Source organism: Manacus vitellinus, unplaced genomic scaffold (assembly GCF_001715985.3).
Source record: "Manacus vitellinus isolate BGI_N305 unplaced genomic scaffold, ASM171598v3 scaffold_27_pilon, whole genome shotgun sequence".
Lineage (NCBI taxonomy): Eukaryota > Metazoa > Chordata > Aves > Passeriformes > Pipridae > Manacus > Manacus vitellinus.
The window spans coordinates 6,595,035-6,621,316 of NW_021940039.1; the positions used below are offsets into that span (position 1 = coordinate 6,595,035).

Here is a 26,282-nt window from a genome sequence, read left to right on the forward strand (position 1 = left end):
ACGAGACCGACCCGACTGGTCACTTCAAGTTTGTGCTCTTGTCAAAAGAAAAAAGTTTGAACGTTTCTGACCTTTCGCTTGATGCAAAAGTAACCAGTAATACAATGTTAGTGCAACAATTTTCGTGGTGTGATGAGAAAAAGGAGCAAATGACAAACTGAATCACCCGTAACCAATTTTCTCCTATTTCTAGCAAGGGAGTGAATTGACTCTGGAGTGAGTGTTGGTTCTGACAGCGACAACATCTGCGTGTATAATAATCCCCCCAGCCCTGCAGTCCAGTCATTGGGTATGAAAAGCATTTAAACAACAACAGCCACCTAGATTTTTAGAAGAAAATACTGACATCTCTTCTCAAAGTTTCCTTTCTTTAATTGTGTTCATTGATGCCAACAGAAAGAAAGTGGCTTCAGTACGTTTTCCAGGCTATCCGGTGATATGGGTAATTTAAAGCAATGGAAAGATAAAGTAATAATGTGGGTTGTTAGCCTGAAACATTTTTTAAAGTTGATTTGCTACATATTCAGTTTCTTGTTTTTTTGTGTTTTTTTTTTTTTTGGTAGGACCTTAGAAATCAACTAGAGAAATTACATGGTGAAATGACTGAGAAAGAAAAGGCAGTTGAACACCATTACAATATTCTTTTGAGTGAAAGCAATCAGAAGCTGCAGAGCCAAGAGCTCGTTATCAAGCGGCTGACAGACAGTGTCAATCACAAGGATCTGCTGCTCGAGGTAGGTAGGCTGACTTTGAAATGAAAAATGGAAAGTTATCATTTGATTTTGTGTGAGGAGTTATTACAAAATCACATTTGTATTTGGAGTTACTGTTGATTTTGCTGATAATCCTTCAGTTTTTATAATGCTTTATTTGCAGAACAGACATATAATTATAGAGCGTGTGGCATTCAGCAGGATTTCTTAGGGTTTTTTGAAGCGTGTGGACAGAGGGAGAAGGAAGCTTTGCTAATGCTTATGTAGATTTTTCACTGTTGTGGTAAAAGCTCTGAAGTGCCTGTGATTTTCAGTTTATTGTGCAGAAACTGGAGGCTGAGGAATAGGTAGAGATACTGAAATATTTTATCTTCCCTTTTTGAAGCCCAAATGACCTATGTGAGAAGGCTCCTGTCTGAATGGTAATGGACCCTGCTCAGTTTTTTTACTGGAGATATAACACTGAAAAGTACTGATGGTGTTCAGCCTGCAATACAAAAACTTAAGGTTGCTCTGCACCTGGAGACCAAGGTGCATGCCTTGACTTATTTATTAATACTTAAAAGTTTGAATAGCTGGGCAAAGCTTCTGTGTGTCTTTCTTTTCTTCTAATATCTTAAATTTTGCTCTTTTTGCAAGGTGTGTCAATAACATGTACCAAGTAATCCTTGGATATTCTCCTGAATTTTATTTTGCTATTTTGCAGTTTAAAATTGGAGTAAATTTTGTAAAAGTGTCTCATGGCTTTCTTTTGTTAGAAACTGGATGGAACAGTTAAAGAAAAGGATGCAGAATTGCAGGAGCTCCTGAATAAGTACAAGAACCTTCTAAGAGCTAATGAAGAACTTGAGCTGAAAAATGAGGGCCTAGTAAAGGAAAAATGTGCTGCACAGTCTCAACAGTCAATTATCAAGATAGCCAGAGAGTTAGAGGTGAGTTTTTCATAACTGATCGTTTGCAGATAAATACCTTGACTTCAAATTTAAGAGAATTTTGACTTTGACTTCCAAGCTGTGGACTCATGTATGTTGTAATTCACCAGTATTGTACTCTGATGAGCTCATATGGCGTCACTAAGCTCTATAATCTTAGAAAGCAAGTTAAAGGTTTTCCTGCCATAAAGAGGTAGAGTTTTTTGGTGGTTAGGGCAGACATATTTCCCTGAGTGAGAGGGTATCTGTGTTTCTGAAGAGAGCTACAGAGGAGGGTTTGTGTACTTCTGATAGATAAGAGGGAAGACTGCACAGAGCCAGTGACCAAAAGAGATAAATGGATTGTGAGGAAAAATACAGCAGTGAAAATATGTCTAGGGCAAGAAGAAAACTGCTTTAAAGCAAAGAAGAAAGGCAATAGTGCAGTAATATTTATATGTATTTATATGCCCATTTTATTTAATGCCATGAAATGAATAAACTTGTTAGTAACTGAAATCAGAGCTCAAAATTCAGAGTCTTAAAATGTAGAGTTAATTCCTTCTCCCTTCACCCCCCACTTCTGTACAAGCAAAAGAAAAGTCAGGTACTGTTAAGTTTTTGAATCACTTGCTGACTCCATCAGTGCATGATTATGTACAGATTATTGAACAAATAAGCTCCTTTTGAGGTTACATTTTTTGTCTTTCTTGTGTTGTTTGCACCTTGGTATGTTAAGATTTCTTGAAGCATCAGGCAAGGTAAAAAGAATTAGACTAGTACATTATAATGGTGGAGAAAGCTTTTTCATTTCTTTAAGAATAAATCAGTCATTAATGAGATTTTCTGAAGGGAGCTCAAAACAAAGTGAGCCAATGGCAAAGGAAACATGAGTGCAGTATCTTGGGTCACATTCTGAATCATGAAATGTTTGATGTGATGGGCACTATTATTAAATGTGGTAGAGACAAGGACACGTTGAGTCATGGATTATAGGAGAAGCTCAGAGTAAGGGAGCTGCAGCCCTGTTTGCCCAGGTACCAGTGAGGGCATATCCAGTGTATATGAATGTACAGGCAGGAAATAGAGTCTGGGAAAGGCTGAGCAGAAATTCAACCTCTGTAAAACAAACTGCAGTGCAGGCACGTAACTTCTGTCACAAAGGGACCTAAAAGTGATGGAAAATCATACAGAATTAATGAAAATCAAACAGTAACTCCCCTCTGTACACCTCACTTGCAGTTCAGGTGTATAAGCAGGGGTGAGAGCAGTGGTAGGTGAAGCTGTGCATGGCAATCACCCAGACCCACCTTCTAATCACAGCCCATTCTCTGCTGCTGGTTCACTGGTGGCTGTGAACAATAGCTAATCACGGCCCATTGTCCCCTCAGCTCAACCCCAGTGTCACATATCTCCTGTAAGAACCCACTTGGGCATGTTAATCATCAGTTTTTGGACAGGGATTATCCAGAGCTCTGCTCTCACTGGCTGCCTGGGACTCCTGGATGGCTTTTCCCTGCTGCACCAACTCCCAGCAAAGCCACAGCTGGATGGATCCTCCCCACCAGAGGGAACAGAAACCCAGCTCTTCCAGCCTCACTCATCTTTAAAGTTGAAGACACTGATCTGAGAGATGCAGAACTTTCTCTCTTTCATCATATCTTTGTACTCTATTTTAATGCAATGATAAGTTTTAAGGCAACCAACATCCAGAGCTCTGTTGGGTCCCTTGACCAGGGTGGGGAAGATAAATGACAGTTTCTAATTTTGGAGTTTGGATTCTTGAGCCACTGTCATGGGCTAGAGAGAGAGAGTGAATGAGGGCATTGATAATTATAGGGGAGTCAGGCAACTGCTGACTCTGGTGTCTGTGAAGTCTCAGAATTAAATGTATTTTACAACCAAGGAGTTTAGAAGTTAGAAGAAATTACCAAATTTTGGTACTGATTGATTGATGGATCAATAAAGAGGTGTAGGTTATGGCTTTCTCTCAGTCATTCATTCTCTAACCTTCAAAGATTTTGAAATGATCCTGAGGATTGTTGGAAGCAAGAGAATATTCAGTGAGGCAACCGGATATTCTTGTGACTTTGCCAATAAGTTATTTATTGTGGAGGTAAAAACCTTTTATTTTCATTGCTCACAATCTGAGAAACCTTTAATGAAAGTAAGTTATGTTTTCCACCACTGCTGCTTAGCAATAGTATTTCAGACTTAAATATAGACTTTAATGTATTAGATTGCCTCCTTTCATGGGAATATAAATCTTTCACTGCAATATGGTCCTGGATGTCTTACAGCTATCTTCTCTAACACATTTTCCCTCACACCATGTGTCAAGAGGTTTAATGTTTCATTAACTCCCCCAGCATTACAGTCTATTTAAGTTACAGAGCTGCCTTATGTTTTGTGTACCGTCGGGGAGTTGATTGAAATAATTCACTCCTACACGTTATTTAGAAATGACAGTAATAATGTACATAAAAAAAGAAAAAAAAAAAAAGGAAGTTCATGCTGTACCTTCTCACCCTTATTATTCATGAAAGATTCTGAAAAATCGGGAACACTTCTTCATGATTTTGCTAACCTTTACCTAGCTGGTTGAATTTAGAATTTAATAATTTGTGTATAGTCTGTGACATTTGGAATTAACGAGCAGCTCCTGTCTCCCGTTACGCAGAGAAAGAGCTGGGAGGATTTCACGAGCTCGCTGAGCTTTTGGTACAAATGTAGAACTCAATGAACACGTGAATTTCTAAAAGGAGCAGGGAGCTGGAGCAGGGTGGTGTGTTTGGCAGGGGGGTGTGTTTGGCAGGGGGGTGTGTTTGGCAGGGGGGTGTGTTTGGCAGGGGGGTGTGTTGAGCAGGGTGGTGTGTTTAGCACTGCTTTGTTCAGGCAGCAGTTACAGACCCTGCTCTGTGCACCATAACCCTGCAGAGTGACACTGCTTTGCCACTGCTTCAGGAGGAGCTTTTAATTAGGATGTAGCTCTGTATGTCTGCAGTAATAATTGCAAGGCTTGTATCAGACATATGGAAGAGTTCACTGGAACTTTTAACAGTCTGCGAACCGACTAAATTAAGTCAAAGGATTTATTTTTTTCCTGTTGCTTTTTCTACGTCACTGATCAGTGTTTGTGACCAAAGTTTTCCAAGTCAAATTGCAACCTGTGTATTTTATGTTTAGTGGCTGTTCTTGAAAGGCTGAGGTTCCAGCACATTGATAAGGCTCCTTAATTCAGGCTGCAAGATGTACTTTTTAACATTTTTTTTGCATGAGGTTTTTTTTTTTTATTAATGGCCTCTGGATCACCCACCTCCATCTGTTTGCCTTTGTGTTACTCAGTCAGCAGAAGCTGTTGCTGTGAGCTCCTCTTCTGCTCATCTAGATGATAAACTTGATATGAATCTCAGTATTTTGCACTTCAGTACAGAGTAGTATTTAATGTATAAATTGCACTAGAACATGGAGACATTTATTAGAATACAGGTGCCTGTAGGTGGCAGCTGAACACGGTGCCTGTGTCCTAAGGCAAGGTCACTTCTTCAAAGACTCTGTAGCCTTGGTGGTAGAAGCTGCAGCAGGACCTGCCAGGCACGTTACCTGAACAGGAGTTGATTGAGCAAAACTTGATTACACTTGCAAAATATTATTTAACATGTTTGCCAGCATACAGTGAAGTATGAGTGTAAATAATTAAAAGTAAACACCAGTTGTCCTTGCTTTTGTGCTGTTTACTTTGCAGAACACTGAATTTTTCAAATTAACAGTCTTTGCATCGTTAGTGTGAATTAACAAGATTATACTGTAGCTGATTTTTTTTTTTTTGCTGCAATTCCTTCCTTAGGAATTACAGTTGGAGTAATAACAGCTGCTTAAAACTCCTGGGTGTAGGTTTGTTCCTTGTTAATGATCTGTTCACTAATGATTTAGTATCTCTTAAGAGTTCCCTTAGCTGAGATTCTCCCTTAGCTGTGGCACCTCTTCTGTTCTTGCTTTCAGTTTTCAGTCGAAAAAGAAAACTGAGAGAAGCAACAATTCTTAAACAGAGGCAGAATTTGTGCCTGGTATTAATACATCTAAATTTGCTACAGATATTCCAGTTATTTTCTCTTCAAAGATGGCTGATATCTTAGATACTTTTATGCAATAAGTGCAAGCAAATAATCCTTTGAATAGTTGCATTTTTTGCTTCCTGCTGAACTGTGTGGTTGTTTTGGAGTGAAAGAAGTCTGGGGGAATTAGTGGATCCTTACTGAGAATGTACCCTAAGAGTCTGGGTTTATTCTTAAGATAATAACAATATCCTTTCTGTGAGCAAGACTGCAGGTAAACCATTTTCTTTCCTTTGCACAAGTGAAGCAGCAGCTTGTGGTGACCCAGCTGAGTGTGCAGAAAGCTGACTCACAGAGTGTCTGACACGGTCATCCTTTAGTTGTGGCTCAACACAACCCTTTTTTTTGTTGTTGTTCAGAAATGGAACAGAATTTGCAGGAACTCCTTGACCCAAAAAAGCCAAATTTATCCAGAACACCGAGAGGACTTGTTCTAAAATGTGTTCTTGGAGCTTGGGTTTGTCTGCTTTCCCTTCCCTCCCTTCCTCTCCTCTGGAATAGCTGCCTACTAGGTTGTTCCTGGATTTTTGGAACTTTGGGAGTGAGGATGCTTTGGGTTGGGGTGGGGGTGAAGCTTCTTAAACTGTGAGAAAAATGATGAATCACTGTCTAGATGTGTGACTCACTCATGGTAGGTAAACAGTGATACAATACAAACTTAAAAATTACCTTGCAAGTTCAGTATGTTCTTGGTTTAATTTAGGAAAATAAAGAAGCTGAGTATGAGAAGCTGATTCTTGCTTTAAGGAAAGAACAAAATATATATTCTACCCTAGTGAAGACCTTCAAAGAATCAGATAGGTGAGTACTTCTGGTTTGGGGGATAATTAAACTCAAAGGGCAAAAGTCAGAAGTTGGGAGAAAAATGTGCAGTTTAACTGGAGATTTTTTTTTACCAGCCAGTTGTTTGTAAACTCACCGTAGTCATCTCTGTAAAGGGAAATATTTTTGTAAGTGAGGCTCTATTATGTAAATGACTTAAATGTTTCTGAAAATATTTCTGTTTGGATTGGAATCTGAAATAACCCAGATTTCCACTGAGGTACCAAAGTAAGCAGCTGGATTTTCAGCAGTTACATGTGGTGTGTTGGAATACAGGGGAAAAATCAAATTGCAGTGAACTTCTGGGTGCTGGACAATTTGCCATGGTTTACTTCTAAAATACAGATAATGCTTATCTTAAAAGTGACACTTTGAGAATTTTGATGAGAATATAAACCCATAAGACTTTGGAAAAGGTTAAACAAAACAGAATAATTGAAGATTACATAGTACACTTTCGATGTAAGGCATTGAGAAGTATGGCAGGAGCAAGTGGTTTTTAACCTTTTAAAATCAAAGAACACAACATTTTAGAGAGAAATCCGTGGCCTACTTTGTACCCTGTTATTGCTTGGCAGTTGAGGAGGAGATATTATGATAAAATAAAGAAAATTCTTAGCCGTAAGGTAAAATAAATTTAAATGTTTTATAAAAAATTTACTGTTGCTGTTATAATTACAAACGCCTTAATTAGATATTGAGAGCGTTTGAGAGCCTCCTGACTCTTTCTGCCTGAAGGCAATGGCTTATTCCTGCCAGCCCTGGGGGAATGTGTGTTTGTAGTTTGCAGTTGGTTTATAGCCCACTGCAGTTTGGAAACCATGAAGTGAGTAGATGAGAACTGTATGTGAGTTAAGCACATTAACAGTGTGCCAGCTTGTGCTTGGCCACAGCTCAGGAGCTGCTTTAGATACTAGAATTCTGTTAATTAAAAATAGTGACAGAAGTCAGATTATGGGGATTATTTCTTATTTCACATGAGGAGTGTGGCCTGACACTGAGCCGTGTTCTGTGGGTCAGGTGGTTGTCATCACTCCAAGCAGTAACAACAGCAGAGGAAAGTGGCTCTAAAACGAGTTTTTCCTTTCAAATAAGGAAACTTAAAACTGTAGGTGTAATCATCAGGGTCCTAGGAATTCTGCAATTAACTTCTGCAGGATCAGGATCGTTGGTTCTGGTTTCTTGATGTGGGGTTCTGGGGTGCACAGAGCAGCGTCACGCAGCGGTTGCACGCGATGCTCGAAGTTGGAGAATGGTCTTGTTTCTCCCCCTCGTAGTTTTGGGGGCTGAGATGTGCTCTGAATCTCATCAGGGAAGACTTGAACAGCCAAAGTTCTTGGAAATGGATAAACAAGCCCTGCAGATACACAAATGAGGAAGCTGAATTTAATTGCCATCAGCAGTGACAAGGATTTTAGGCAAACATCTGTTTTCCTGCTGACATATCTTCTTTTAGGCATTATTTATTTTAAGCAACCTGGGTGGTTATATTTCAAAATAAGGTACAAGATGTCAGGACCAAGACATTCCCCATCTCTCCAAGTGGGGAATCAATGCTTTTTCTTATAAAACCTCTAACTCATGAAAAGGAGAAAATGTGCTTACCTGGCTCCTAGTAATGTGTTGATTTGTTTTTATTCTTAATTTTTTTGCTGAGCTTTTAAGAGGGGTCTCTCTTCAAAGAAGCTCTTGTCTGAGGCAGAATTGGTTAAAGCAGTAGTTTCTTGTGCAGGAAACCCTGACAACAGCACAGTTGTCAGGAGACAGCCTGAGAGTCTTTTCATACATGCAGCCTTTTAATTAACGTGCTTCTACAATACGCTGTTATTCTCATGCAAGTATGATGTGCTCTATGTTCCTGTACAGTCTCCTGTAAGATGGGTTTAAATTTTTTAAAGATCCCTGAATTCTCTGGCATTTAGTGCAGTGGATTGGAAATTCTACAGCAGCTTCATTTATTTTAAAACACTGAATGAAGTAAACGTGAAAATAAATAGTACGATGAGTTCAGTCATACCGTGTTACCTATTTTTTATTAAATCCTATTTATTTCATTTTAGTACAATTTCAGGTTGTTTTTTTCAGTACTTAAGTCTTTTTGTGGACTGATCAGAACTGTCTTGTTGATGTAGTTGAAGGGTGTGGGGAAGATTTAGAAAGGGACAGCTCCAGGTGCTGAGACTGAGAGACCTGAGGGGCTGATGCTAAGGAGCTTCCCTGGCAAAGCTGCTTAAAGAATTAATTCACCTTGACAAATTTATAAATTGTAAGTTTTGACATTTATGCCCTATTGAGATAATTGAGACAATTTAGACCTCAAAAGGTCTTTTTACAGACTGTGTGGATAAATGAAGAAATAAAACTGTTAGTTATGTCTGGGTCATATTTTCAGTGAAACAGGATTTTTTGATGTTTTTCTTAAGTGGAGCATTAGATTATATAGTGTAGCTCTGTGGCAAGGGAATGAAGTTTCCATGGTCACCACATAATGGAGTACACAAAGCCATCAGCATTATATAATAATGATATTTTTCTGGCATACTCTCCAGAAGTCAGTAATTTTGATTTTTTCCTTCAAAAGAATCGCCCAGAGTTGGCTGCTGGAATAACTCTGTCATGTGGAAGCTGACTTAGAAACAGCACAGCTCAAAACAGCAGGAAGAGGCTGTGTATGTAAACATTTAGTCTCCTCTTCCTATGTAGGGATTTGTTTGGGCTCGTGCATGAAAATGATGTAACTGTGGTGAAACCCAGCGATGGGGAACCTGAAATGGGCTCTTGGTGCAAGCCCAGGTGGATAAAATGTGCTGAGGTTTGAGTTGAATCTCAAAGATTTCTTTCCCCCCCTCCTTTTCTATCCAGCATAAATAGCTTGCAAGTGGAACTGAACAACATTTTCATGTTGAGAAAACAACTGGAAGAAGATGTTTTAGGCAACCGGAATCTACAGAAGATCTTAGAGGATCAGATAAAGGACATGAAAAACCGCCAAGGTCTGTAGCCATGTGCAGCCCAACCCCTCTCCCTGCACCAAAAAAAAACCCTGGGTTTTTTTTTTACAGTCAATTTGCTGTGATGGAGAAGAAATATTTGAGAGTAAAAAGGGTGTGAAAAGGTTTCTTTTTGGCTTTCTACACTGAAGATGATTTGGGGGATTTGTAACAACGTCTTGGAGCAATCAGGGCACGTACAGAGGGACAGCTTCTCTCTTTCCATGCAGCAGGTGTTGGTAATTCCATGGCAATTCTGCAGCAGGGATTATTTCATGCTGCTTAAAGTTTTGTACCCTCAGAATTTATGTTTTTCACAGAAGTCTGTGATTCTTGACTTGGAATCAACCTGTGGCAATGGGATCACCTTCTGACCATGGGATGTAATTACTTCCCAAAGAACTTGTGTCTCAGACAATGGATAACCTCCTTCTAATAGAAGAATTATTTCTAGAGAAAGGAAAGGTAGCCAGAGGTTTTGTTATTTAGTGATTCAGAAAGAGTAGAGCCTTAAACTATAACTTTATCTTCAAGCTTTTTTATTGTACGTCTTGGGAGGTGTTTTTAGGATATTCTTAGATATAGAAAAGAATAATGTCAGTGGGCACTGTTAAATATAGTTTACTGCATATGTACAAGATGTATCTGGTTTATTCCTTAGGGGATATATAAATAACAATAAAGCCTGTTCACTTTCCCCTTTCAACTTGGATTTTCAGTTTTAGCATCACTCCCTTGACAGCTCTGATAAGTGATAAAAGGTAAACTTTGACTGTTTCAGAGTTTCCAGCCTCAAAAGCCCACAGATGATCCACAACCAGGGTGGGCCAAAGGGTCTCGTGGATGCTCCTGTGTTCTCAGGAGCAGTTTTGTTGAGGGTGAGGCTGCTGGGAATGAAGACTCTGAAAAATTAGTGATAATTTGTGAGTTTTGGGTCCTTGCAGCAGCCACAGGGTCAGTGTCAGAGCTGGGAGTAGGATTTGGATGTCTCTTCTTTGTCCTACTTTAGATATGCTTTCTCTCTATTTAAGGAGATCCATTTGTAGAATTAGCTGTCATCTATATTGTAAATAAGCAGGTGTTTATTGAAACATAACAAATAATTCCTGCAGTTATAGAGGAAATGAATAAGTAACTATTTACAATTCAATGGCTGCACTCTTTTGACTCAAAAGCAAAATAAATTCATTAACTTTGTCTAACCTGGCCTTTTGCCTTGAAACCTTGAGTTCATGTTCATAAAAATATAGTTAAAACCGAATAACTATTCATGCCTAACTTATCCTTCCTAAAAATTATTTCTAATTGTTATGCTAAATATGCAAATTATAATTCAGAATTACATTCACAACTCATGCTGATAACCACAGAAAATACAGCCACAGAAAATGCAGCATGTCTGTGTGTCAGAAGCACAAAGAAATATGGGTACAAAATTTTTTTCAATTAAACAGAAAGCTTATTTTGGGAATGAAACATTTTAACTGGCCTCCCAGAGACTTACTGGAAGGTTCTTATTCGAAAAGTCCTGTCTGTGCATTTTGTACTGTGTTTTCCTGCAAATGGAATTTCTGAAATAATGCCTGTCCTTGATTATTTTGGCAGATGAAACACTATCTTTCTGTGGTGATCAAACATCTTATATGAGTATCTGTTTAGGAGAACAAGATCATTTAAGCCTACAGATAGATCATCTGTCTCTTGAAGAACTTAAGAAAAAGGTATTGATCTTTTTTTATTATTTACTGTTTCTAATGGCTTTATTCTGCTTTGTTTATAGTTTCTGTATCTCTCACAGAAATGTTATTTAGATACAATTGGGTTGTTCTGAAAGGATTTGAAGGAAACATCTCTGGTTCTTTGACCCACCTTTTATGAACTATTTAGTCTTTGTTACACCACATGGACTTCAGAATCAGCTGAAAGGTGGGGGGAGTTGCTGCCAAAGTTGTATGCTCTGAGACACTTGGACTCAAGTTTTTGACTCAATTCCATGTTTCAGACATCATGTACATCAACTCCAAAGGAAAGTTTTGACATTAAACATCCCACAATGTGTATTTCATGCACCTTTATAAACATGAAGATATATAGTTTATACAGCACACTCCAGGACTTTCAAACCTTTTGGTAAATAGGGCATGTTATAAAATAAACCAGTGATAAATGAATGTTGTCTCCATTCTACATAAGGAGAACTGAAATTCACAGGGATTAAATGTGCAGACCTCTGCCATATAATAAACCAATATCAGAGGTCAGAAACTTGTTCTCTTACTCCTTGCCCTGTGCAGTGACCTCTGGTCCATGCTCCAGTTTATGACAAGGAATTATTTTGAATGTGGTTGTTTGGGAGTGAATATAAGTGGAGTTTTATATTTCTCAGGGCCAGCTGAATTGTAGGCAGGTGCTCACACTCTGGAGGTGGGTAATCTAAAGGAAGGAATTTTGCCTTACACTGAGCAGGTGTCACTAAAAAAGCCCCAGATTGTGTCCCAGTGCCATTCTGGGGTTACACCACTTTTATCTCTGAGCATATTCCCCTCAATAGGTTCAGGGACCCTCATTAGCAGAAGATGTTTATATATAACTTCTTACTGGAAAAGGGCTTCGTGTGCCTGAAAGCTGACCTGTTTTTCCAAGTATATTAATTGGTCTAATAAAAAGATTTCACCTTTTTCTCCAAATGTTGCCTTCTCGATATACTAAATGTGTTTGTGACTGTAATGTCTGTTCAAGAGCTTTGAACATGAGTGTCCATTCAGATTTTGTGTTTGTGAAGCTGCTCAGAATGGGAGTAATTTATAAATGGGTTTGGAGGCAGAAGAACAGGTTGTTTCTGGATGATGCCATTTCCCTGCAATGCTATTTTTTCTTGCATTAAATGTTTCTTCTCCAATCAGCTGCTGGTGTGAGGTGCCCTCAGGTTTGTTCTTACCACTGAGTTGTGAAACTTAATACCTGAACTCAATAACTGACTGGAAACTACAGTCTTACAAATTAAGGTTCCTTGAATGCCAACTCACAAATACATAACTGTGTTTCCACACATTGCCTCAAGGACAGGCACACAAACTCAGCCTCTCCCACTTTGCAGTTTGGATTTAGCTGGACATTTATATATCATCATGTGTTTTCCTACTAGTTTGGATGTTAAAAGTTCTGCTTGTTCTTCCTTTGATTATTTAGGTGTCTGATCTGCTCCTGATGGTTAAGGAACTGCAGTCAATTAATCAAGAACTTAAGGAAAGGCAGTCTGGATGTTGTACAACAGATTCTCAAGGGAAGGAAGCACTGAAAATATTAAACCACAGAGAGGTAGGTTTTCTGTTTTAAAGTACTGAGTCTGACTCTCTCATCTAATGTACCTTGTGGAGTCATTTACATCAGTTCAGAAGGAGTGTAAAGCCCTCAGGGCTGAAGTTGCTAATTCCTTATAATAACTTTTTAAATTAATGATGTAAACAACTTTAACGTGTTAGCACAACAGAGAATCAGCTCAATGCAAGTGTTCAGTGATGTGTCAAGTTGATTTTAAGGAAGCAACATACTCATTTAAATATTAATTGGGTCTGTGATCTATTTGTTTTGTCAATTGAAAGGGAAGGAAATAGTTAATTTTACAAAGAAAGCAGTATCTTATATAACATTTTAGTTATTCTTGAAAATCTCTTTGCTGTTGCAGAGTCATTCTCATGCTGGGTCTAATTCTCTGAGCTTGGTTTAGGTTTCCTTTGCATCTGCAAAACAAAAGGGTCCAATGTAGCCAAAAAAGAGAGAATAACACTTCAGATCACCTAAATGTGTGGCTGTTTCTTCATATAGAGCAGAAAATTACATGAAGAAGGGGCCCCCAGCACTGTGGAAATAATCCTTGCTGGTATTTCCTTCTTTTTCCTGAGGCTGAGACTGTTTTTAGCTTTGGGAAAGAAGAGGTTCCACTGAGAAACATTTTGGGAGCTGGGTCCCCACATGTGTTACTGTGTGTGAGTGGTGAAGGGTGTTCAGGAGGCTCTGAGAGATCCTACTGACCCTTCCAGCTTGTTGGAAAATATTTCTGGAAGTGTGGCTGGTAGTGCTTGTCTTTATATTCCTTTGTGGTTTTTGCTTTCAGTCCCGTTGTTGTTTGCAGAACATATTGAATAGGAAGGAAAAAAATGTGGAAGGAATAATGATGGTGCTGGTATTTTGTGCCTTGAATTTCTGAATTAAAAGAACAAGGACGGGAACAGTTTGAATTTCTTATGTGTAGGGACTGGCTGATTCCAGAACTGGGACTGTGGTATTGGTGATTTTTCTGCAGGACTCAGGAAAAAGGCTCATGTCTTTTCCTGGATGTGCTGTTGAACAATCATCAAAAGTCACCAAATATTCTTGCTTTTTCAATTTTTAAGGCTTACTCATGCTACCTTTAATTGAAATACATTTTAAATGAGAAACAGACCTTTAGGGGTGCCGTGGTTTTATTGAAATAATGAATTTATGTGTCACTAACAGGTCTGGGCACAGAGCTTGTGGGGTGATCCCTTTCTGAGTGCCTGCACTTCCCATAATTAATATTTTTTGCATTTTGCCTTATCATCCTGCAGAGGGTGCTGCACCCCCAAGGATGCTGCAGTTAATTCCAAAGGAATTCCAGTCCTGTGCTGGGATTATGACAGGACACTGTGCTCTCCTGCTTGTCTCCACATGACAAGTACACACAGACCTGCTCTCTGAAAGCTCCCTACACGAAATTAGATGTAGAATGATGAGGAGTGAAGCTTGTAAAATATAAATAAATCCCACAATTCTGGTTAAGGAAATAAGAAAATTAAATATGGATTTTAACCTGTGCCAGAATGACAGTAGTACTCTGGAACTCAAAAGTCAAAGGCTCTTTAGTTAAAAGTTTCTAGTTTAAAAGTTTTTATCATTTATCATTTATACCATTTGTCATTTTATCAGGCCTGGCAATAAATGGCAACCTGGATTTTGGGTTATGGATCGTGACAACAGTGTGTTTTATATATTAATAAGCACTGTCAAAAAACCCTATGTTCTATTTTTTGTGTGGGTTTTGAGCTAAAATTTGTTGGCAGGTGGTGCTGGGATAACACTAACATGTGTTATAAGAGGAATTTGGACAGACACAGGAAGATGTATCTTTCTCAGGTTCTTAAAATGTTCCTATTTTGCTTTTCCTTCCCTGAGCTGGAGCACAAATCAGATGAATCTGCATGTTGGTGCCTCTGCAGGGTCTGATAGCCCCTAGTCCTCTGTTTCTTGCCTTCCTGTTCATGCTGGGAGGGAGAAAAAGGAGAGGAAGAGGTTGTTTTTGTACTGTCCTCTGAACATCTGCTTTCTTGGAGAGAAGCAGCCTCAGTGATTTCAACCTTCAGGGCTCTGGGGATCTTTGCAAACCAAGCATATCAGGGGTTCATTTCAAAAAAACATTCTCAAGGTTTTCAGTCTCCAAGGAAATACTTTAAAACAGGCAGCTTAGTCTTGGTAGGTTTATTTTTCTGGCCTTGAGACACTTATTTTCTTTTAATATTTTGTTGCACATTAGGTTATATTCCTTGGAGAACAGAAAATTTGTCTTCAGCCTCTCAGAGAGAGGACCATAGGACCAGGCTCAACCTGCAGTGATTCCTTGTAATAGTGTATTTATAACCTGTTGGTCTTATGCAGTAGTTTCAGGCTAAGAATCCTCACTTATAAAACCAAATACTGGCCTTGGAAGAGCAGGTACTAAAAACTGTTGAGTTATAAAAGGTGGTTGCATTGGATGGATAAGTTACATGTGCAAACTACTTCATTTTTAATACACAAATGCAGGGTTTGTCCTTAATCTACACATGGAAGATTAAATCTAAACAGTTTTTTTTAATAATAGCTAACATTATTAGACTTTTGTCATCCCATGATGACAACAAAAAGATTTTTTTATAATGCATACCCTTGCTATACACCATAGTCCCATCTGTGTCTTCCTCCAGTTTTCAAGTTGTCTTTCTTCTGTGTTGTCCTAGAAAACCAAATCTGAGTGAAAATACCAAAATAATCCAAACATGACTTGGAAGTTAAGTTTTCTGCATAGAATTCTAATTGTAAAAGGCAAATGTATTAATACACTGCACCATCCGGTTTCTGCCTTTTAAAATTCGTGCTAAAAACCATTAGAGTGGCTTCTACTGCAAGGGATTGGGAGCTAAAAAGGTTTTTCTCATTAATTTCATATATATATATATATATATATATACACATACATTCAATGTGTGCTCAATTAAAAAATCAGACCCCACACATACATTCAATTCCCAGTGTTCTTAGGAAGCAGAAATAACTCTGCTCATAGAATCCTTTTTGCCTGCCATGGGACTGACTCGTGAGCCAGGACTTTGCAGCCTGTGATTCTGGGGAAGCAGGTTTCTCTCTTGCTGAGTTTCAGCACCAAGCTATAAATACCACATCCAGGACCCCGAGACACCAGTTCCCTTCCCTCCAGTCTCTCACCTGAATCTGTTTCTTGGATGCTGGAGAAGAGCCTAAACTGTGTAGCAAATGAATATAAATTCTGGAAATTGGAAAATAGAATAGGCACAACGAGAATACGACTGAGGAGACAGAGCTCCACAAGGGCTTGACTGGTTTTATATGTTTTATAAATTCTGAGGAGAAAGGGTTAAATAAAAATAAAGGAATGTATAAGATGAAGTTTCACTGTATTTGATGAGAGTCATTCCTGGGGTTTGTACTAATTTTCTTTGTTCTTGTCGAAGAAATCTAATTCAGTGTTTGTTACTTTGTATTACAGGCTTTTTTTATTTTTCTTTTAAGACATGTCACTGACTTATTTATGCATGTTTCATATCACAGTATTTTTTTTTTTGTGCTACATTTTCACATCATTCCATACTTTGTGTAGTGTCTTGAAACAACAGAGGAGCCTGTAATGCAGACTGAAGATGGTGACAATGACAGGAAGATGCAGAACAGTCAGTTTTGTGAGAGGGTCAGTCAGGTAGGACTCTGCTCAGGGTACACTGGGTTACAGTGCCCTCTTCTCTGCATGCCTTTAAAATCTCTTATTTTCTTAGAACACAAAGTCTTTTGCGACCAAAGCATGCTTTTCTTGTTATCTGAGTTTGCTTTCAACTGATTGTTATCCTTAAGAGTTTGTGGAAGCTTTTTCCTGTATTTTTCTGCTGGCTTTACAGTCAAAATAGGTTTCATTGTGGACCTTGTGTTCTCTTGTTGGAGTACTTATAGTCATCCTGAAAGGGGGTGACAGAGAGTCCCTTCAAATCATGTTTCTTTACCTAAACACACACTGATCTTCTCCCTCCATTGCACCCAGGCCTATAGTACAAATTGTGTGAGATTCATTTGCTGCTGTGATTGAGGAAAAAAGACTGTAGATCTTTCTTCAGGTTTGAAGTACTTGATGTTCTTGGTAACTGGTAGACTGCATTTTTATACACACAGGAATCTGCTGTCCTCTTATTCTAATATAAAGCATCACAGAATCACAAAATAATTCAGATTGCAGGGACCTTAGAGGATCATCAAGTGCAATTAAAATTGAACCTTTGGGGTTTAAAAACTGTAACATGCTAAAATATGACACAAAATGGGGCATTTTGTATAGTAATGTTGAAGAATAATGATGCAATTTGTAATTTCTGTGTTTGTTTACCAGGTATGCCTTCAAGTATCTTTGGATTTTCCTTGTGAGGTGGATAAACAGGTTAGTGATGTATTGATAAGATTCTCTTGGCTCTTTAACATCCTCATCTCTCTCTGCTGGTGGAAATTGTACCCACACACATGGGCCTGAATTCTCATGTGATTGGCACTGACTTTGATTGTTTTAACGGGGGCTGAATGACTGCAGAGATCCCAGGTAGAAATTTCCTAGGACACACCTACAGTGTTTTCTGCAAGAAGTTGGCAGCTTGTAAATGCTTGATGTTGTTTCCTGTCCCAGCCATCACTTGCATCTGGAGATCCCAGGACAGAATTTGTACTGTAAATACAGATGACTCCAAGTTGAACTAATAAAATGTTAGCTGCAGTTTGCAGGCAACATTCCAGAAGTTTCATACCTCTTCACAGATAAAGACCTTCAGGGAAATCTTCTTACTCCTTCCTAAACAACTGATCCCTATGAATTAATCATATGAAATAGATGTTAATTGGTTTTCCTATTAATAAATAGTCAGCGAAATGTCTGTGGATGCTTCTTAATGCAGATAAAGAGCATCAGGAATTACCAAACCTGATTACAAAAAAGATTACAGCCCTGAATTTAATAGAACATTACATACCTGTGTAATAAGACAATGTTTGCAATTTTTTAGCAGATAACTCCATCGGGCTATTCAGAGAGTTTCTGCAAAGACAGACATTATAGGAGTCCAATTAAGCCTCAATTTGAGCATGATACAGCTGACAAACACTTGGGCAGAATGGGAATGAGTGAGTATGAAACAGAAGAGAGCTTGCTCACATCTCTTTTAAGAGAAAATAGAACATCTGTGCTGGAATCTACGTAAGTATGAGGGATATGCACTGCTTTTGACAGTATTTCTATTTGAGAAGAGAATAAAGTAATTTTGCTAAAGTGAATTTGGATAATGGCACTGTCTAATTTACCTGAGAGATTGGCAAGACACCTTCAGAGCCATTTTAGTCTATCATGCAATTAAGTAATTAGGAAACACACTATCAGCAGAAATCCTTAAGAAAAACCCATTGCAAGAAAGAAACTCTCCAAAGTTACTGGTACCTGGAGCTTTGCTGCAGGGACTGATTGCTTCTAGGATGGGGTCTAGCAGAGTTAAAGGGCTCAGTTCATAATAGGTGGTATTTTTCTTTAAAAAACCAAAATATCTGAGAGCACAGGTGGTGTGGTGGAGGGGACAACACTTTACTGCTGTAAAAATTATGTATATGGGGATCTGAGGGCAGAGGAATTGGAGTTACAATGATTTTTACAGGGATAATTTTGAATGGATGGTACTCTATACATTTCACCTGAACTGCCTGGGCAGAGGTTTGCTCTCTGTCAGTGGTTCAGGGGGTTTTGGGGCCCGAGTCCTGCAGTTGAATAGGAGATTATTCCAGTACAACCACTTGTAGGACTGTGCTGAGATGAACCATTCTGTGTGTATTTGGATCACTTTCAATGCAGGAGGAGACACTCATCTGTACAAGCCCTGGTGTAATCAGTGGTTTTGAAGTGTCTGTGTGTGTTGATTTGATCAATTCCCAGCTAAAATGCTCATTTCCATAGGAACTGGCCGATACCAAGCAAGAAATGCCTGTACAGGAAAACCACACTCCCTGACTAGTTTCCCCAATTTCATGCTTACACCACTTATCTCCTGGTTGAGAACTGAATTAGAGTCTTGGTGGAGATGATTCTCATTTTCCTTTCCTGGTTTTCTCCACTGTAATCACTATGTCCAGGATTATGTGTCTTTTCCAATGCCTTTCAGTGCTGTTCCTTCACTGGGTGTAGTGATTTTTGGAGGGTGATGGGAATGACCTTCCCCATAAACTCTGCTGAGCAATGCTGGGAGCAGAATATCACACAAGTCAAATCCTGGTTTCTGTGTTCATCACCCTGCACTTGGCTTTACTCCAGCAATTCTCTATTTTTACATTACTATTTAAAACTCTCCCAACAGGCATACATGGTCTTAGTTGTCACAGCAGTAGTTAGTGGTGAATGAGGAGGTACTACTCCCTTAGAAGATGAACAGAAAACATTGTTTATTTGTTAACTTTACTTAAAAGTCTGCTAATGAGCGATTCCAGCACCATCATCTTTGCCACTCTAGCGTGTAATTTTTTCTATGTTCCAGTATAAATGACCAGATTGACGGGTGATGAGCCTGTACTTTGCATAACTGAATTCTCACTAATGACATCAGATGCCAGAGAAAGCCATAAAAAGCCTAGTTAGCTTCTACCATTTCAAATGCTAAACTATATAAATGCAGTTGTTTAAAATGCTGGTTTATGTGTTTAATGGCACAAACAGCTCTCTATTGGACACACAAAATTGTCTGTGGAATTTGAGAGCTTGCTTGTGCTTGAAATGCCTCTTATTTGGCTTCAGTTTCTCTTAAACATCACTTTCCAAACTGTTGTCCATGAACCACTTGTTATCCATGGGGCAGTTTGGTGGTCTGCAGTGAGCTGGTTTTGCAGGCTTTTGGCTGCTTTCTCCGTTTCCATCTTCCCTGTTACATTAAAAATACATGAAGGGATAGATTTTTAGAAAAACTCAGCATCAAGGCCAGGAGTTGGACTTTGATGGTCCTTGTGGGTCCCTTCCAATTCAGGATATTCTGTGATTCCATGATCTAAAGTCTCCCGTGGTTTTGGTATAAATTAATTTTTAAGGTAGAGAGTAAACTTTTTCGAAAATCCATTCATATTTCATATATTTCTTTGTTACATAAGCAATCAGTTTAGTTACCAGAGGTTTAGTGTCAGTTCATAAATTGAGAGAGGGACAGTAGAGCATATATGGTTATAAATAGGAGAAAAGCACTGATGAGATAATTTATGATAGAATTTGAGTTGTGAAAGGGTTTCAAAAACTCTGTTTGTTCGTAATTCATTAGTGAGTAAAACAGAATCTCCTGGGAATTTCAGATGTGTCACGACACAGCAGAAGAGTTTCTTAGAAGGTATTTTTGTTTGCTTAAATAAAAATCTAAATTCATGGCTTTTCTCTCCTCTTTCCCGAGTGCAGCAGACAAGAACAAATGAAAATTGTAAATGAACTGTTAGATCATCTGAACATGACTGAGGAAGAATGTTCAAGTGAAGATATAGAGAAAAAGGATGAAAAAGATCTTAAGCAAATGATTATTCAACTAAGAGCTGAACTCAAACGTTTCAAGCAGGTCACTAAATTCTTAAAGCAGCAAGTAAAATTGAAATCAACTTTTGATGGGAAAGAGAAGCTTTATCCAGATGCAGTGCCACAGATTAATAAGGATATTCAGTTGTTGAAAGTGGAATTGAAAGATGCAGCTACACAAACAATGACTTTAGAGAGTAATGTCATGAGATTCAAACATGAAGGCAAAAAAGGAGCCTCAGAAGAAAAGTCAAACTATTCAAGATTAAATGCAGAAAGAGAACATCAGCAAGGAAATGTGTATAAGAAGGGTGAACAGCATGAAAGACTTTTTTTTACAAGAACAAATGAAGTAAGTTTATTCTCGTTCTGGTACTTAGGGAATAGATATATAAAAGGGAAAAAATATGTTTCATTTCTAATATTAAATCTTACTTTTGTGTAATGTTTAATATTAGGAAAAGAGATGTAAGCCAAATATATTTTAGATAATTGTTCTTAATGTTCAGAGCTTTTCATCACATACTTCAGCCTGCTTTGGAACGTTAATTAACTGAATTTCAATCCTCACCGGGACCAGATACTAGTAAATATTACAGCTTTTGGAAAAAGAGTTTATAGCTTAATGGCCTGATTCTGCACTGCCTTGTGTTCCTGCAGAGATGGTCACAGCCTGCAGAGCCTGAGCAGAGTGAACTCATTGATTGAGTCGAAATGGCAAATGTGTTCTAGAAAATTCCTTGCACCATGTCTGAGAGCAGGCTGGTGAGGAGTCAGGGGTAGACTTCCACGAACTCCAATCTTAATTTTAGCCTTCAATTAACATCTAATAATTGTGTCTTGCTTTTAGAGAAGTGTGGCCAGTGGGGCACTGTGAAACTGGGGGGCAGTTTGTCGTGTTGGTTTGGAACCTGAGAGCACAGAATCTGTTCTGTCAGCACAGACAGAACTTGAGTTTTCGAGCCTTCTGTCTGCAGGCAGCCTGTGATCCCAAACAAAGAGGTGGGAAAACAGTGTCTGCTAAAGAGTTCCTGTGTATTGTTTCAGCAGCAGTGATAGAAGTGAAGTTGAAAACTCTTTGAAGATCTTGGCTCCTGCGGCGCAGACAAAGGAGAGCGTTGCTTTTGATTTTGTGCACTTCTAATGGGGAATGTTGTAGCACCTTCTGCAAAGAGTGGTTCCCATGACTTTAGTGATCAAGAGATTTATGTGAGGCAGCAATTAGGAACTGTTCATTTTTATTCTGGCTTGTTCCTTTTGGATTCATTTTTCTGAAGCTGTGGCTGCCCCATCCCTGGGAGTGTTCAAGGCCGGGTTGGATGGAGCTTGGAGCAACCTGGGCTAGTGGAAGGTGTCTGTGCCCATGGCAGGGGTTGGAATGATGTGAGCTTTAAGGTCCCTTCCAACCCAAACCATCCTGTGATTGTTTCTGCACTTCTCTTTTTTCCAGGTTCCTGTTTTCCCTGAGTTTCAATATACTCTTCTGATTCCTCTCTAGTTTAATCAGCTGCAACCTCAATGCAATCCCTGAATCAGTTGCTTTAAAAGCTTTCTTGTTTGGACTAATGCAGTGTATCTTTAGCTCTGGAATGGCTTTTATAAATTACCCAGCTGAACTGGCCTTTGGGTAATCTGGGTGACATATGTGTCTGTGCCACAGCCCTGAGACAGCTGGGAATGGTTTGTTGTTATTAATGCAGTTTAGTTAACTGGAAGTTCTGGATTTATATTTCAGCCTATGGATGATATTGTATTCATGTATGTACAAAAGGGATTGAGTATGGCATTAGGAAAATGGAACTTGCATTTTATTATTTTGAATTGTGTAAAGACTATAATTGCCAAGAAGTGAATGAGAAAAGGTATTTCAGAATACACTGGGTGGTGAAAGAAATTAGGGGACTCAGGACACTGGTAGAGCAAATGAACAGCAAAAAAATAAACTCAATCTATCTGAACATGCCATTATTGATTTTTATTATTATTATTGCACACAATTCCATAACTCTCATCAACACATAGCATGCTTTTATCTTTTTTGGAGATAGCACTATTTTATGCTCTGTGGTTTAAACAAGGAACATTTGTTTTGTGCAGACTTTCCAAAAGGCGAGAGGCTAAAATGTGGTGACTTAAGAAATTTAACTTCCCCCAATTCCAGTGACAGAATGTCTGTTACAGTAGGAACTGGGAATGCTGCAGAAACAATTTATAGACTATATGGGTGAAGGAGCTGGTTTTGTTCATGAAGAATTTCTCTGTGGCAGGATAAATGTCCCCTGTGGCTGATGCAAAGCTGTGTTGATTTTCTCAGGGTTATGGAAATAGGGGTTGTTAGGTGGAAACAAAAGGAAGAAAGGAAAGTAAGCTCAGAATTTTTTAAAAATGAGGAAGATCCTCAACTAAAAAAAAAATGTGTTTTAAGGGGAACAGGTTTTAAAGTTAACTTAAAGGTGTTAAGTTGCTGGGCTGGCAGACATTTATGATATAAATGACAGTAGGAAATAGCAGTTAGAGAGGTCAGTTTGGGTGAGAAACTATTTTCCTAAGGCATCCATAAATTCCAAACTAACAGTTCTACTGGTTACAAACCTTTGCTGGTCACTGCTGGATTTGCTGTGTTGGTTCCTGAGCTGGAAGCCAGTCACTGGGAGGCTGTGGATGCATGAGCAGCTGGTACTTACAGAAAATTGTACCAGTGGAATGGGTTTTCTGCCTCTCTGTTTATTTTTCATGTAGCCAAGGGCATTGCAAACTTATTGTCAAAACTAAAGTGACAGCTGACTGATCTTACAGGAAGAATTTTATTTTTCTACAAAATGTTTCCTTGTAGTTCCTATGCTCTGACTGTTACATGTGAGCTACAACTCCCCATTTTATTCCACGCAGGCTGGCTCTTCTTCCCTGCCCAAGAAATCCCGTCTGCCCGTGCTCTTAAAATCCTCCAGACCCTTAGGAAATGTGCCTTTGAACTCCTGGATGCAGAAATCGGGGTCAGAACCACAGTGTTGTACCAGGACACCCTGGGAAGGTCTGAAAGCTTGTGAAGCACAAACCAAACCACTGCAGGCACAAACTAATGGAGACTCATTGGATGAGTCTGGAGCTGAAAACCTTGGAGAAGAGCCTGCCCAGGGAAGCACATCAGGGAGAGGTAAATAATGAACAGACGTGGTGATTGTGCTGCTTGGAATAGTGGCTTAAACGCAGATCGTCTTTATATATCTACAGTGCTGAAAACAGTGTACAGATCTTGAAAAACACCTTTTTTTTTCCTCTTTGCCACTAAAATGTAAACCAGCTTTTTATGGAATAGGAAGTGCTGTGTACACATGGCACAAAATCCATAATAAATGACAGATGCACAGAGTACCACACATGCACATGTATATGTCAGTGTTTAGGTAAATAAAAAATTTCCTTTATAGGATGCCAAGTTTAATGAAAACTGTCAGTAATGGAGACAGGAGAGTAAAAAATACTTTATTTGTTTATGCTGCATAATTAAGTTTTTCCAATATTCCACGGATCAATCAAGTAATCTGTGTCTGTTTCCAGTGTGGTGGGTTAATCTAAACTCAGTTGTTGACAAAGTGTCAGGATCAGCAAACTATGACAAATTGTAAGACAGAGAGCAATGGGTATTACAGAAAGATTTGGAGTGGTAAAAAACCAAAAATGCACTTAGCAGTTAGAATAAAAACTGAGTAGAGATCTGAAGGACAGGGGAGGGAGTGTCAGTGTGAGAAATAAGTTTCAATCAAGTGGTGAGTGAACCACTGTCAAACACGGAGTTTGCAGAGACTTTTTTGTTGATAAAGTTGTTGTGGAAAGGGACAGATATGGTACAATTTGTTGTAAATACTTAAGGTGATGGGACTGGAGCAATTAATTCTGGTAGGTGCAAAGCCCATGGAGAATGCTGAGAAGGGCAGTACTTTTAAACTGAATGCTGAGATGAATCAGAAGCTGCACTCCTGTGGTTTCCTTTCCACACTGATTTCTTTCCCCTGGGTAACACTTGTACTGCACACTTGGTAATTCCAAGGCTTGCTGCAATGGGAGATTGCAGAAGATTAGTTTATGATCAGTGCTCATGCTGGAGAAACTTGGAAGCCTTTTCTCTAAACTTAACATAAAACATTGAAAAATGCACTACAAATTGATGAACTGTAACATCACAAAGGGGACTTGCAAATGTTTATCTTCATTTGTTAGTAGGAGCCTTTGCAAGTCATTCTCAGTAGTTATCCTTATAATTAGTTCAAGTATTTTAAAAATATGTGCAAGCACTGTTACACATGACCAATATTTTCCTGTTCCAAATTGTCAGAGAACCGGGTTGGGATTTGTGAGGTGGGTTTGTTTTTGCTTTTTGTTTTGTGCTTTGGTTGGTTGCTTTTTGGTTTTGTTTCTTTTAACTGTCCCCATTTAATTTTTTTCAGTCACTTACTGAATTGTGTTTTACTTTCCCCCACTGTTCTCCAGTTGACTCATTGCTCAAAGTGGATAATAGTGAAACCCAGGTGGAGTTGGAAGGTGTTGATCCAGGTGCAGAGGACAAGAATGAGTATGTGATGGACAAAAATCAGCAAAACTATCAAGGTAAGGAATTTATATGGTATAGTATTAGAAAAAAGGAAACTTTAAAATTCTAGTTTTTTCTGAGTTGTATAAAATCATAAATTGCTGCAGGTAATCATCTCCCTTGCCATTATTTGTGGGTTTTAAATCTCATTTTCTTAGCTAGTATGGATTAATTGCTCCAAGGATCCAAGCTGGTCTTTCAGAGTTGTGCTTTCAGAAGGGCCACAGGGATTTATGAGTCTGGTTTCCAGTAAAAGTAATGAGTTATTTGCCTGACTCTGATCTCTGTTGCTAATGTCCTCACTTCTGAACTCTCCTCTGAATTAAATGTTTGTTAGTTATTGCTTCTGCATCTAGTTCTGAACTATTGGATTGAAGCAATTGAATGATAGAATTTTGCTTATCTGAATTATTTGAAGGCATTCAATTAGGTTGAAACCTAATGGAATCGTTTAATGAAAATATAAATAGGCTTTATACTATGTGTTCCATGTTTCTGCATCATCCATTAGTCTTTTTTGGGAGAGCTTGAATAACCTGATTAATACTGTAGAGAGAGGATATGGCCAAATCTGTGATCCTTTGGTGTGCAGGGTTGTACTCCATGTGTGTCCATATATGCACAGAGAGCTTATTAGTTCTCCTTTAATTAAAGGGCACTGGTTAATTAAAACTACAGCCAGTGCTCTAATCTGAAATATTTCTTCCTTAATATCTGTTTTTATTATTTTATCTGTTTATTATCTGTTTACATGGAATCAGGATTTCAGAGTTTAAGAGTTCACCAAGTATTTGGGTTTTTTGACATCTGTGTTACTGCAGCAACCCACTGGTAGGGAAGGAGGAGAAGCTGATGAATGAAGTGTTGCACAGAGACACAGAACTGTTTGGGTTGGAGGGGACCTTGAAGATTATCCTGTTCCAACCCCCAGCCATGTGCAGGGACACTTTCCACTAGCCCAGGTTGCTCCAAACCCTGTCCAACCTGGCCTTGGACACTTCCAGGGATGGGGCAGCCACAGCTTCTCTGGGCAGTGTTGATATCCCAGTATCACAGCTTTATTTTATTCAAGCTTTATGTTATATTTATTTTTATTTGCTTGTGCTTGAACTTGACTTGGGCCTTCATATAGAGCTGCTCCTCCTGAGATTTTGTGCTGATTTAAAACTTGAACCTGGGCATTCAAATTCTCCATGGAAACCAATCTGAAAGTATTAAGGCCTCTGAAAGATCAATGAGTGACTCCCGAAAGGGAAGTTCTAATTCATAGTGATCTTTT

At 38.8% G+C, this 26,282-nt stretch overlaps 1 protein-coding gene across 1 annotated transcript in view; it reads left to right on the top strand.

Moving 5' to 3' along the window:
* CDK5RAP2 (CDK5 regulatory subunit associated protein 2) overlaps positions 1–26,282 on the top strand; it is a 72,231-nt gene that overhangs the window by 20,366 nt on the left and 25,583 nt on the right. Inside the window, exons 13-24 of the mRNA XM_018074319.3 lie at positions 564–734; positions 1,472–1,645; positions 6,443–6,540; positions 9,424–9,554; positions 11,157–11,272; positions 12,741–12,869; positions 16,462–16,557; positions 17,236–17,283; positions 17,900–18,087; positions 20,305–20,767; positions 23,305–23,569; positions 24,904–25,020. Coding sequence (XP_017929808.2) covers positions 564–734; positions 1,472–1,645; positions 6,443–6,540; positions 9,424–9,554; positions 11,157–11,272; positions 12,741–12,869; positions 16,462–16,557; positions 17,236–17,283; positions 17,900–18,087; positions 20,305–20,767; positions 23,305–23,569; positions 24,904–25,020 — 1,996 coding nt within the window. The remainder of the gene's footprint in view (positions 1–563; positions 735–1,471; positions 1,646–6,442; positions 6,541–9,423; positions 9,555–11,156; positions 11,273–12,740; positions 12,870–16,461; positions 16,558–17,235; positions 17,284–17,899; positions 18,088–20,304; positions 20,768–23,304; positions 23,570–24,903; positions 25,021–26,282) is intronic.